This window comes from Chionomys nivalis, chromosome 10 (assembly GCF_950005125.1).
Source record: "Chionomys nivalis chromosome 10, mChiNiv1.1, whole genome shotgun sequence".
NCBI classification, from domain to species: domain Eukaryota; kingdom Metazoa; phylum Chordata; class Mammalia; order Rodentia; family Cricetidae; genus Chionomys; species Chionomys nivalis.
In genome coordinates, this window is record NC_080095.1 from 80,469,679 (window position 1) to 80,482,752 (window position 13,074).

At 38.7% G+C, this 13,074-nt stretch overlaps 1 protein-coding gene across 3 annotated transcripts in view; it reads right to left on the bottom strand.

Moving 5' to 3' along the window:
* The window catches only part of Snx13 (sorting nexin 13), a 100,324-nt gene that overhangs the window by 55,368 nt on the left and 31,882 nt on the right, over nucleotides 1-13,074 (bottom strand). For 2 of the 3 annotated variants that reach the window (XM_057782297.1, XM_057782298.1), the window contains exons 2-5: nucleotides 7,716-7,828; nucleotides 3,977-4,079; nucleotides 1,558-1,647; nucleotides 504-625 (exon numbers count right to left, since the gene is read on the bottom strand). In XM_057782297.1, the coding sequence (XP_057638280.1) occupies nucleotides 504-625; nucleotides 1,558-1,647; nucleotides 3,977-4,079; nucleotides 7,716-7,828 (428 nt within the window). Of the gene's footprint in view, nucleotides 1-503; nucleotides 626-1,557; nucleotides 1,648-3,976; nucleotides 4,080-7,715; nucleotides 7,829-13,074 lie in introns of those variants that run through there. The other variant, XM_057782299.1, reaches the window with a different exon arrangement.

The window sequence follows — 13,074 nt, forward strand, 5'->3', positions numbered from 1 at the left end:
TTTAAAAAGGCAAAGGCAAAGTAGAACAGTAATAAAATACAAGCAACCTCATTTTTAGAACAGAGCGAGGGTGTGCCTAGGCACTCCTTAATGGTGATATACAATGGCTGATAAGTATATGAGAGGGTGCTCAATGAAAACTTGCAGAGAAGCACAAGACAAAACCAAAAAGATAAGCTATCTCACATCTACTAAGTGCTATAATCAAAACTGACAGGCAATAACAACTGTGGACAAAAACAGAAAAATATGAAGTTGCTAATGAGAATGTAACACAATGCAAACACTTCAGAGAAATTTGCATTTCCACAAAATATTAAGGACATCGGTCCAAGAGAAATAAAAGTATGTTTGTGTAGATAATGTGATAACATCCCATAGTAACAGTCCACTATTTAACTTACCTTTTACCTAAAAACCCCTTCATTTGGAAGTTGTTTCCTACTGTAATACATGACACACCTGAATTGTTCTGTGTAACTCTAAGCAGCGATCTTACTTACCTAGTAGCAAACTGAATGAGTGCATTCTGAAGAGTCTGCCTAATCTCAAGAAGAAACGACTCATCATCACTCAGTGTGTAATACCAGTACTGGACATAATCCCTCAACGAAAACTGGATAACCTATAGCAAAACATTAGGGAAAAAAAACCTTTTTAGATTTTAAAAACAGGAGCAAAAACCAAAAACGAGACAATTATTGGCCAACTTATATTCTTCTACACATCTTAAATTGTAATGGTAAATTCCTCTCTTCATTATCTCATGTTAAAAACCGTCTCAAAAAATGTTTGATACCCCAATTCATACACCTTCAGTTTTTGAGAAAACTAGAACATTATCTATGACTACTCACACTCAGTGCTGTACTACGCTGAGTCCAACTCAGTTCCCTGCGAAGGGAAGTAAATAATGCCAAGAGATACAAGGAGCTCAAGTGCTTTACTGATGCCCGTCAGATCCACTGTCACCTAATCACAAAACTAACTGAATCCTATTAATACCTTTGATGCAGCCAGTACTGTTAGTCCATAACATCAAGATTATGATTTCTACAAGTCATATAAGTTAACTACAGGCTAATTTATAAAACATTAAAGTTCAAAGTATAAATTATTTATAATGATCATATAATCAAAAACATGATCAGAAAATATTTGAGAGAGGGATATCTACTTCCAATCTAATTAACACTTTTAATCAAACTGGTGATAAACATCTTTAGAGGAATAAAACTAACTCAAAAGTCTAATTTATCAAGCACTGAGCTTGAACAAGATTGATACATTAATATTTTAAATTATAAAATTACTAGAATATCAGATGTCAGCAAAACTTTTTTTCTAATAGCCATTAACCCATAAATGCTATCATGTTAAATAAACTGCCTCATTATAGGCACCTAATAAATATAATTATTACGTATAAAATTCAAAGGTAGCATTATCATAAAATTTCAGGAAATTAAATAGCTAAGAGGTACACCTTAGTATTTCCAAAAGAAATATAACTCAAATACAAGAGATGAAATCCAAATACCACATACTGAAACTCACTTGCTGGAGAGGTTCATCAATTATATTGGCACCTGTCAGTCTTCTATCGATTTTAATAGTCCTGGCTTCTCGTTTCATTTCTTCTAAGCACTTAAGGAAAACCATAATGTGTTACTGAGTGTTTCCTTGATTTCAAACATCTGCAGTGTGCTTCAAATTGATTTCTTTTTATACTTTCCCTTATTTTCCAGGCAATAAATAATTTGTTAAAATAAGTTTAAGTCAAACTTCATTTCTCAGAGTAACAAAATTAGACATCTAGGAAAACAAAAGCTATTACTATTTTCTACGATTTTGACAAGAGGTGATTTAAAATGGACAGGTATAATAACGGCTATTGTTCAACCAAACCTCCAACTATGAAGCTAACATTTCTGATCTGTCAACTTACTGTCTTTGCTGATGCTCTCTGTGGTCCCTCTCCTTTTCTGGGGACCAAGAGCATATTAACTATCAAATGAATTCACTTTAAAGTTACTTTTAATTAGAGACAATTAGGAACAAGGGAAATGTCGTTCACCACATTTCAGTCGTTATCAGAATAACCATTAGCGAGGGAATAGGGAAAGAAGTGGGAGCCTCTTCAATAAATCTAAGCATCAATATGCAGTCATATAACAAATGCGAGGCAGACAATAGAACTTAAGATTACAATGAAGTTGACAAAGTCCTAGCACACAGCGAAGAAGCAAAAGAAAAGGAAACTACAGGTGACACAGAGACAAGCTGGTGAAAGGAGACAGAGACAGAGACCCACATTGGAGCACCGGATTGAAATCCCAAGGCCCAAATGAGGAGCAGAAGGAGAGAAAGCATGAGCAAGGAACTCAGGACCGCGAGGGGTGCACCCACACACTGAGACAATGGGGATTTTCTATCGGGAACTCACCAAGGCCAGCTGGACTGGGTCTAAAAAAAGCATGGGATAAAACCGGACTCGCTGAACATAGCGGGACAATGAGGGCTGCTGAGAAGTCAAGAACAATGGCACTGGGTTTTGATCCTACTGCACGTACTGGCTTTGTGGGAGCCTAGGCTGTTTGGATGCTCACCTTACTAGACCTGGAAGGAGGTGGGAGGTCCTTGGACTTCCCACAAGACAGGGAACCCTGACTGCTCTTCGGGCTGATGAGGGAGGGGGACTTGGTTGGGGGAGGGGGAGGGAAATGGGAGGCGGTGGCTGGGAGGAGGCAGGAAGGAAGGAAGGAAGGAAGGAAGGAGGGAGGGAGGGAGGGAGGGAGGGAGGGAGGGAGGGAGGGAGGGAGGGAGGGAGGGAGGAAGGAAGGAAGGAAGGAAGGAAGGAAGGAAGGAAGGAAGGAAGGAAGGAAGGAAGGAAGGAAGGAAGGAAGGAAGGAAGGATAGGTAATTTTTAAAAAAAGTTGCAAGCATTCCACCTAGCTGCAGCACTCCATGGTATCTATCGTAAGGAAGTTATGTCTGTATTCAGAGATGCCTGTGTAGTGACGGTTACTGCAGCGCTGCTCACAACGTGCAGGATAAAACCAGGCTACAGATAAATAACTTAGTGTGGACATGAAAGGAAGTACTACTGTACATAAAGAAGAAGAAAAGCAGGCCCTCTGTAGAAAAAAAAGGACAGATCTTGAAGACAATGTATTAATCAAAATAAGACAAACATAGAAAGACAAGTAAGCAAGGTCTCATGGTTTCTCTCCAAGAGTGTAGGGGGGCTCAGAGGATGAGGATGTGACTGGGAGAGGGGTCCGAAGGGTGGACGGGATCAAAGCACACCTATACAGAAATTTCACAGCGACCCACTAATGTATACAATCTATATATGCACAATAATTATATTAAACAGTATGAAGAAAACGTGTGATCAAAATAAAACACTCAGAATGAAGTGGAATTCTTTCCTTTCTACAATGTAAACTAATATGTACATGACTTGCTTCATTTATATTTTAATATTTAAGTGACTTTAAAGTTAAATTACTAGCATTAAATTCAAATCATTTGTCTCTCCACATAAAATGAGACCCCCATAACACAAAACTTGAGCGTATACCAACTATGAGTTCTACGTACCCACAGGATGCAATACCTACTTCATTTATAAAATCTGATACTTTAACAGAAAAATAGCTTAAATCAGAATGATAAAAATTAAGACCTGAGTTCTTAAAACTAAATATTCTTTAGCTTAATTGCAAAATATGCTTTTCAAAGTAATTAAAAAGTGTACATTTTATGATTCTTATTCAATTTCTTTCTCTTAAACCAAATATTCATTGGTCTTATAAATTTTTATAAATTATATGACAGTTTGATATTAAGACAGAAAAACAAACTAAACTAACCAATTTCTATCTTTCCCTCAAAGCTGCCTTCCCATTTGTTCACACATCATACCAACAAAGTTCTCAGGATGCCGTTTCTCACCCCACCCAGGACCCACCTTGGGGACCCCAGGCGGTGCTGGAGGAAGGAACGAGTGCTCACACAGCTCGAGGTGCTTCTCTGAGTTTGTCTTCCCATACAGGAGAGTGACCACTAAACCCCTGGGGGGAAATAATTATAGATTAAAAATACAAAATATTCCTATGTTTTATCAAATTTGTTAGTGAATATATTGATCAGACTTTACGAGTTTCCATTTCTTAAAAACTAAGTCTGGAAATTTGGAAAATTAAGATTGACAAATTTTGTTAGGCTTTGAAATTTAGAACAGCTAGAAATATTCAGTGAATTATATCATATTTTTGGAAGTTTTACTCAAATAATTTTTATTTAAAAAAAGCCTTCAGCCTTTAATCCCAGCACTCGGGAGGCAGAGGCAGGCGGATCTCTGTGAGTTCGAGACCAGCCTGGTCTGCAGAGCTAGTTCCAGGACAGGCTCCAAAGCCACAGAGAAACTCTGTCTCGAAAAAACCAAAAAAAAAAAAAAAAAAGCCTTCAGCCAGGTAGTGGCGGTGCACACCATTAAGACCAGTACTGAAAGGGCAGAAACAGGCAGCTCTCCGTGAGTTTGAAGCCAGCCATGACTATGTAAAGAGACCGTCTTGAAAAACCAAAACCAAAACAAAACAAAAGGCAAAGGAGAGAAAGGAAAGAGGGTAAAACAACATGGATGATGTCTGAAAGAGAAATCGCATTATTATTTATTTACCTAAAGTTACATATAATACATACAAGCCTCTATGTGTGTGTGTGAGTGTGCATATGTGCATGGGTGTGTATTTTATGAGTATATATGTATGTGTGTCATGTGTGTGTGAATGAGTGTGCTTCTGTGAGAGTATGTATGTGTATGTATGTGTAAGTGTATGCCTGAGTGTTTACAAGTGTCTGTGGGTGTGTATGAGGGTGTGTGTGTGTGTGAATGTGTAGGTGTATAGTGTGCATAGGTATGTGTGTACGTGCCTGTGTGTGTAGGTATGTGTGCGTGTGTGCTAGTGCATGTGTGCGCTTGTCTCCAGAGGTCGTAATACCTATTACCTGTGGCAGGGCAGACATTCTTACTAAGATTCAGTCTGGGCCTGTTTCAGTTTAATCTGATTATGAAGCGCACTTACAAAACACCAACAGCTGGGCATTGTAGTTCATGCCTTTAATCTCAGCACATGAGAGACAGGTAGATCTCTGAATCTGAGGCCAGCCTAGTCTACAAAGCTAATTCCAGGATAGCCAGGGCTGTTACATAGAGAAACCGTGTCTTGAAAAACCAAAATAAATAAATTAATAATCTACCCAATACATACAAAGAAAGTCCTGAAATAATGCAGTATTGACAATATTCCAAGATTTTATTAAAATACATTGTGCTTTTTCCTCAAAAAGTTTTTTTATCATAGAGCAAGATGGGCTGCCCACAGGAAAATACATTCCTTCCAAACCTATTAAGTAAATAACAAAAACACATCTTTAAAATCTTAATAATAATTTAATTAATAAAACAGCAGAGCCAAACTAGCAAACAACTCTGAACTTAAGAAGTGTCATCATTTTACTTTAAAAATGTATTTTGTTGCTTAAATTTACAATCCACTGAATGACACAAAGTTTCCCTGCAGGGGCAATCAGACCTCAGAATCAAGGCCACAAAAAGGGAAACTCAGAAGGTGATGAACTTGTTGAGCAACCCTGAATACTCTGAGACAGTCTCAGGAGCTAATCCTCTTCAGCTGGGTGCAGAGGAAACAAAGGACCCTGAAGGGGGAGGGGGGCCTTAGCAGGTCAGCGGCCAGTACAGAATCGCACTAGTTCAGGGCACAGCAGTAGCCTGGCGTTTCAGACTCCATCCTACGACTCTAAGCAATATCTAAAGAGGTTTTACTAACCTCACCATGCCTTCCAATAACCTATTTTTATCTAACATTTTTATACAATTCTCAGTATTCAAGCCATTTTTTGAAAATTATTCTCTGGATAAATTAGCAAATTCAGAAAGGGGTCAATAAAACTTCTAGTACTTCTGTAGTGAGTAGATGGTCACCTTTCTGTGTCTCAAATCTGTATTTACTGTTAAGAAATCCTTCTCAAGCCGGGCGGTGGTGGCGCACGCCTTTAATCCCAGCACTCGGGAGGCAGAGGCAGGCGGATCTCTGGGAGTTCGAGGCCAGCCTGGTCTACAAGAGCTAGTTCCGGGACAGGCATCAAAGCTACAGAGAAACCCTGTCTCGAACCCCCCCCCCCCCAAAAAAAAGAAATCCTTCTCAAGTCTGGTGGAGGTGGTTCACACCTTTAATCTCAGGACTCAAAGACAGGCGTATCTCTAAATTTGAAGCCAACCAGAGTGAGCTCCAGGACACCCAGGGCTCACAGAGAAACCCTGTCGGGATGGGGGAGGGGGCAGAGAAAGAGATCTGCCAACTTAGAACTCTGAGCTTTGTCTCTAAAGCTAAAATTTCCCCTCTTTCCAAAGTGTTGGGAAATATTGACAAAAGGCTTATTCTACTTATGAAGTTAGTAGATCTCTACCTTTTAGACTGTAAGATTTAGAGAAACATTTCTTTAAGAAAAATAATTTTTTCAGTCAGCAGAAGCACCTTGACATGTGGGAAAGAGCAGCCCCACAAGTCAGTGTAGCTGGAGATCTCTTCTGGCTTCGCTCCTGCGTCTGTTTCAGAAATTCTGTACCAAGGTTTTCATTATCAACTGAGATACTCTGAACTCTCTATCACCTGACTCCTGTGGCTAAAATAGATTTATTTATTTCTTTCAGTAACAAGATACTCTGTCTAGACAATTACTAAGAAAATACTGAATCTAACAGGAGCTACATACACTTTTGTGGGGTCTAGGACAGAACTGCTCAGTCATCACTGTGTGCTCCCTAGAAAACGAACATGACTTTCAAACCTATGGCCTGAAAGAGGTGATGGGTAGTAGGTGCCTTCAGAAGTCACCCCTCAGTGTCTACAGGCTCTGATGTGTTTGTTTACATGTACAGTCAAATAAATCACCTGAAACCGGAAGCTCAGAAACTCCTCCAAATGTTGGGAGGTTTCAAAATATGTTCAAAAAGAACTAGGAAGTGTAGATCATACACTAATTACATCACAATGGACTTTCTCAACACACATCAAGAACAAAATACTCATCTGGCTGAGCTGCACTGGACAGTACTACACAGGCATGTCCCCATGTGGAGTCTAATACCAACTGTTCTGTTACAAAGCATTAATAAAGCTTGGCTGGAACCTTCTTTGTAAATGTTTGTCAATTTAAACAAAATCATAAACATTGCAAACCAAGTAACCATAAAAGAGAAAACTGTAAAAGCAAGTATTTATCTGCACCGTCTGGATCAAAGTAGAAACACCATCAGAAGGCACAATTAGTATCCGCCATCCGGTTTAATGAAATAGGACCTCCTAAAAAGTAAAACTAGATGTGTTATCTCAGCTGATCAAAGCATCACAGCAGATAATAAAATTCTAACCTTAGCCAGGAATTACATCAAAATTTTTCATATTATGAAAAACATTTTCATCTTTAATCACTGAAATTGCATTTGTAAAGATAACCACCACATACAAATGGGTATCTTAATTTTACTTGTTTTTTTTAAGCTTTAGTAAACAAAATTTGAGAAAACAGCATTCACAAATAAATTATACTATGAGTTCTAAGTCATTTTATTTCAATTTTAACAAATAACACTAAGTTATAAAATTATCGTTGTACATACTTACCCTCCCACAAAGCAGAGGATGTAAAATGCCAAATAAAATATTACAAAGGGTCCAAAGGTTACTAGAAAAAGGACAATGCCAAGGCTTCCCCATCCCCATATGGATAGACTGGCCTGAAACAAAGCAGAGACAAGAGGAGCAAAAGGTAAATAAAAACCAAAGAAAGAATTCTTCATATGAATTAGCAAAAACAATTTCAGTAGTTTTTAGTTTTTTCTTTTAAACACTAATGATTTTAAGTTTGTCCTTTTATACATGTATGGTATCATTTCAGAAAGCATTAAAATATTTACTTTTGGAAATATATCCTTGGATGTTTATTTATTTCCAAGAAACAATACACAGAGATTAACAGAGATCATCAAAAAATATTGAAAAAAATGTGATAATACTACTGAATGAAAACTTTGTATAATAACTGAATATTTATAGTTGCAAAAGCATACAGAAGAGTTTGAATAGCATGACTAACTAGTTTACAAAGTCATTATTATTTATAATACTTTAAAATTCGATCTCAAGAATTATAACACAAAGAAACATTTTTTAATCAAAATTTTAATGTATGTCATCTATCTCACTGAAAATTATGGCATTTTTGTTTGATCCAAATGCTATACAGAAAGTTATGAACATAGACTTGAGAAAATCCCAACTTGCACCACCAAAGCTAGCCACACATTTCACAAAGCATTCCCAGTCTCCATCCCTAGAGAGAGAAGCTGTCATAGAGAATCACTCTGTTTTATCTAGTGAACGTATTCCTTTGTTAAGGGCAAACTGGATTTCAGCAATGTAAGTCATAATGAATAAATAAAGATATTCAATTCAAAAAGTGTCTCCATCAATTTGCTGTGTACTGTGATATATACAAAGATGGTATTTGTCATCAAGAAGCACAGAGAAGAATGTCTTATAAAACAAAACAATTAGACACTGAACCAAGAGGATAAAGGGATAGAAAGCATGGCAAGATGTTACACTACACAAAATTACCGACAACAACCATAGCACGGACACCCGCAATACGGACTGTGAATGAAAAGGTCTGTGTCCTCCAGTCGCTGGCTGCTTCCTATGCAATGAGCTCAGCTTAAGGTGCTGACACAGAGCTCAGACAGCGCTCATGTTCTACACTTCCACACGTGTACACTCGTGAGGGAGAACACACAGACAAGGGAGCACACAGTCCACCAGACAGAGAAAAAAAGCAATGGGATGGCTCAGCAGCTCCACTGGTTGGAGAACACAGGAGCAGAAAGCTTCTCCACAACTTACTTGGAAACAGTATTTTCATTTACTCACGTCCTCTCCTATGCTCTGCGTCCGTCTTTCTGCGACCACCACCCATTTCCTTTATCTTTATCATCCTTTCTCTGCATCCTGACCACTGACACCTTTAACCAGGGCCAGAATGGCTGTTAATTAATTTTTGTTCTGCTTCCCCATTCTCTTTCTTGGATCAGGTGGGAGTAATATTTCACCCACAGAAGTGGTCATCTGCCCTTCCTCCTAAGAACTCAAAGTAGGTCAGTAATTGGAAATAAAGCAAAAAGCAGCCTGGTCCCTCTGATTGTCATTGAGCTCAGCATACAACACCTACACCTCACTGCAATACTGCCCGGTGCCTAGCAACAAGAGACATTCTGTTTCCCAAGGTCCCCCAAAGTGTTCACCAACCTCCCCAAGAGCTCTGATAAACTCTCCAGAAAGGTGAGAGCAGACATGGTGCAGGCACTAGCCAGCCCACCTTCTCCAGCACAGTCTGACTTCATCTCAGTAGTGCTGCCATTTCTGTATACATATATGTATGCTTGTTTGTTTCAGAACTAAATAACTGGTTGAGGAATGACATTCATACACTTTTAAGCCAGTAAAATGCCTATCACAGGACAAAAAGGAGCCTGAAACTCTCCGGGAGAGCCTTCACAAATACTCTCTACCAGGTTGTCTGGTTCTAATCATAGAAATCTATTTAGTCTCATGTTGTCACACCTGAGGACCTGAGTTCCACATGCTGTCTTCTCCATGTGTGCTGTAGCATGCTTGAACACACACAAAATAAAAGAAGGAATGGATAGATGGGAAAAAAAAACATAATACCTGTTTTTTAAAAATAAATAAATAAATTTTCAAAGAAGTAATCCCAAATAATTGATAGGACTGTACTCGAGACTGGCTGGCCAAAACTCTGGGAAATCTTCCTGTTTAATTTACCAAGGGTTTCAAAGGTAAGTGTATGCGCTCAAGTTTAGATTCTTCCAAGTCTCTAAGTTCTCATTTGAAAGACAGCAACCCGCCCGCCCCCCCAAAAAAACAGGCTTCTCATTCACTCAAACAAAATTTGAGAATCACTATAATGTACAAGATTCCAGCAATCTATCAGAAATTAATGACATTACATACACATAAGAAAAAGTCTACAAAGCAGTGCTCTGCTTAACTAAGGAGAGAATTTTTGTTTTGTTTTTATTTATTCTTTTGCAATTTCACTGTGTGTTTGTGTGTACACTTGGGTCATACTCTGCAAAGCCAAGGGTCTCATCCTCTGCCCCGGCACTTCTTCTACCCTAGGCAAGCACAGTGCGGAACTGTATCCTGAGACCAGGGAGAAACATAAAACCCTGGAGAAGTAAGTCAAGTGGTCATTTGCTTTGGTGTTACTCTCCTACAACTATCTGACAATTTTAAATTAAAAATTCCTTATTGAAACATTATCCAAAAAAGATTTTAATTGAATGTTTTACCTAATGCCAGTTAAAAGTTTAATTCTAATTATTTCCTAAAATGATCAAGGATAATATAATTTTGCAATATGCCAAAAACCTTCACAAATTCAGACAAGCATTACCTAAAGATAAAACAGAAAAAAATCTACAGGGCTCATAACATTAAAATAATCCCTAATATATCCCCCCCCCTTTTTTTTTGCTAAACACACATAAACTTTGAAATGTCTTTGCTGGTTTATCCATGAAACACACACAACTCTAAGCTGGTAACCTTTAAGGTCATCCACAGTTTCTCAGGTTTCAAGTACCTAAGCTTCCATTCACAGCATCGAAGCTGAGGTAGCACCCAGTGCTTTTCTTAACCTGTCAGAATGGTTTAGCCTTTTGAATCAAGAAGATTTTAGTTATAAATCTTCCTAGTCTCCTCTAAAAGATAAAAGGCTCTGTAAGTCAAGTTCAAAATCATCCTCAGCTACACTGAGTTCAAGGGCAAACTGGGCTACAAGAGACCACACCTCATTAAAAAAAAAAAAATGACATGCACACACACGTACATATAAACACACACATATTAAAGATATTAAGGTATAAAGACGTTTTATAATTCACAAGGTCACACACCTAATACTGTAATGGGTGGTAGTTAAGACAGAAATCCCTAACTGGCTAAAATGCCAAGAATCAAGTGTTTGATGATAAATGGGATACCATCTAAGGCTCGGAATACATACCTCACGAAAGATGGAGCAGGAAAAACGTGAGCGCATGAGGATGGCAGCAATGTGCAATGAAAAGGTGTCTTCTGGACACGACACAGCCACTGAACTTAAGTATTCATGACAGCTGTGCATGTATGCACAAGACTGGACCCCTAAGCATTTTATCATAAATGGGGGAGAGATCCACGAGGCCCCACCCCTCAAGACCTATTGACAAGAGTGGCCGCCAGAAGAGGGGTGCCCTTTTCTTCAGTGGGGTAGCCTGATACGCTACTCATACACCACTATTAAACAAACTCTCACCCACACACCTGCAAGCAATTCTAACTAACTCATTGGGGTCCACACAAAAAAGAAAAGCTTGATGGTAGGAGTGAGACCTTAGTAAGGGGTTAGTGGGAGAGAGGAAGAAATGAGAAAGGAAATAGGAATTAAAAAACCCTCAAGGTCCTTATATATGTACATGAAACTGTACAAAGATTTCTAAAAGACAAAAAAAAATTATTCTTTCAAAGTCTCAGAATCAAGAAAGAAAAAGTATCATGTATGCCTCTTGATAATACAGAGCAAATAGAAACAAATTATTTTATGCCTATCAAAGCCAACTTATGTTCAAAATTTAAAATTCACCACATACAACTAATACTAGAAACTTTATGTATTTCTAGAAACTCACTAAGACTCTTTTAATGCAGAATTTTCAGAATAAATCATCTCTCAAGTTAGTCTGACCACAACCAATTAATTAAGCAGCTTTGTTCATAAATGCACAGCATATTGCATTATACAGCAGTCCTAGAATATTCTGGCATGTAGGAAGTAGGGCCAAGTGAAGACAGCTGTTTAAATCAGCAGGTGAACAAGCTGTCAGAAGCCCACATGAAGTGCCTTGGGCTCTGATCTGAATCACTCTAGATCGGATAAACTACTCTTTGAGGTATAAGAAAACAGTCTATTTTTGATTGTTCTTTGTATTTATTTTTTATGGGTGTTTTGCCTCCATGTGCATCACATGTGTGTCTGGTGCCCACAGAGACAAGAACAGGGTGCCAGATCACCTGGAACTGAAGCTACAGACAGTTGTGAGCTGCCGTGTGGGTACCAGAAATCAAAAGCACGTCCTCTGAAAGAGCAGCCAGTGCTCTCAGCCTCTGAGGCATCTCCCCAGCCCCCAAATACATTTTATATACACTATATGGCAGAGGGTAACCAAACAGATAGGGCCAAGAATCTCAAAGTTTATACACATTCAATGCCACGCTTAAATTATATATAGTTCAACAACCAAAACAGCCCTAAAAGTGGCATTCTCACCAGTCTAGTCTGTCTTCCTCCAGCCTTATTCTATCTAGAGTGAGCTGGAAGCTATTCTCTAGGAATTTCAACTGAATGCTATCTTGACAAGAGTCCGAAGCTTCTCTTAAGATTATAATGCGATCAAGGTCTGGTATCTCCAAGACAGTTTGCCAAATATTCATCCATTTACTAGCTAAAAAGCAAAACTAGAAACTAGAGGAGAGAAAATAGAGGGCAGACTACGGGGAAAGCCTGTGGAGAGATCCTAAATGGAAATGCTCCTCTTCACCTAACCATATGGCTTCAGCATCACATGGTCCTGCCAGTACAATCCATGCCAACACTCCACCCTCCACAACAAAACCAATTAACAGCGCCCTCCTCCTTCTCCCCAGGGAATACCACATAAAAGTAGCAGCAATGTCTCAGTCAGTTCCACATACTCAAGTCAACCTATCTACCGCCCATGATTTCCAGGGGCAGCCAGGCAGGAATCTAAAGTATCAATACTGAGTGAACAGCCTAACCTTCTCTTTCATGTTCAGTAACACAAGGACAAACAGGCTCTTTCACTCTCTCCATTCAAGGTACCTAGTGGACCTCTGGAAGGAA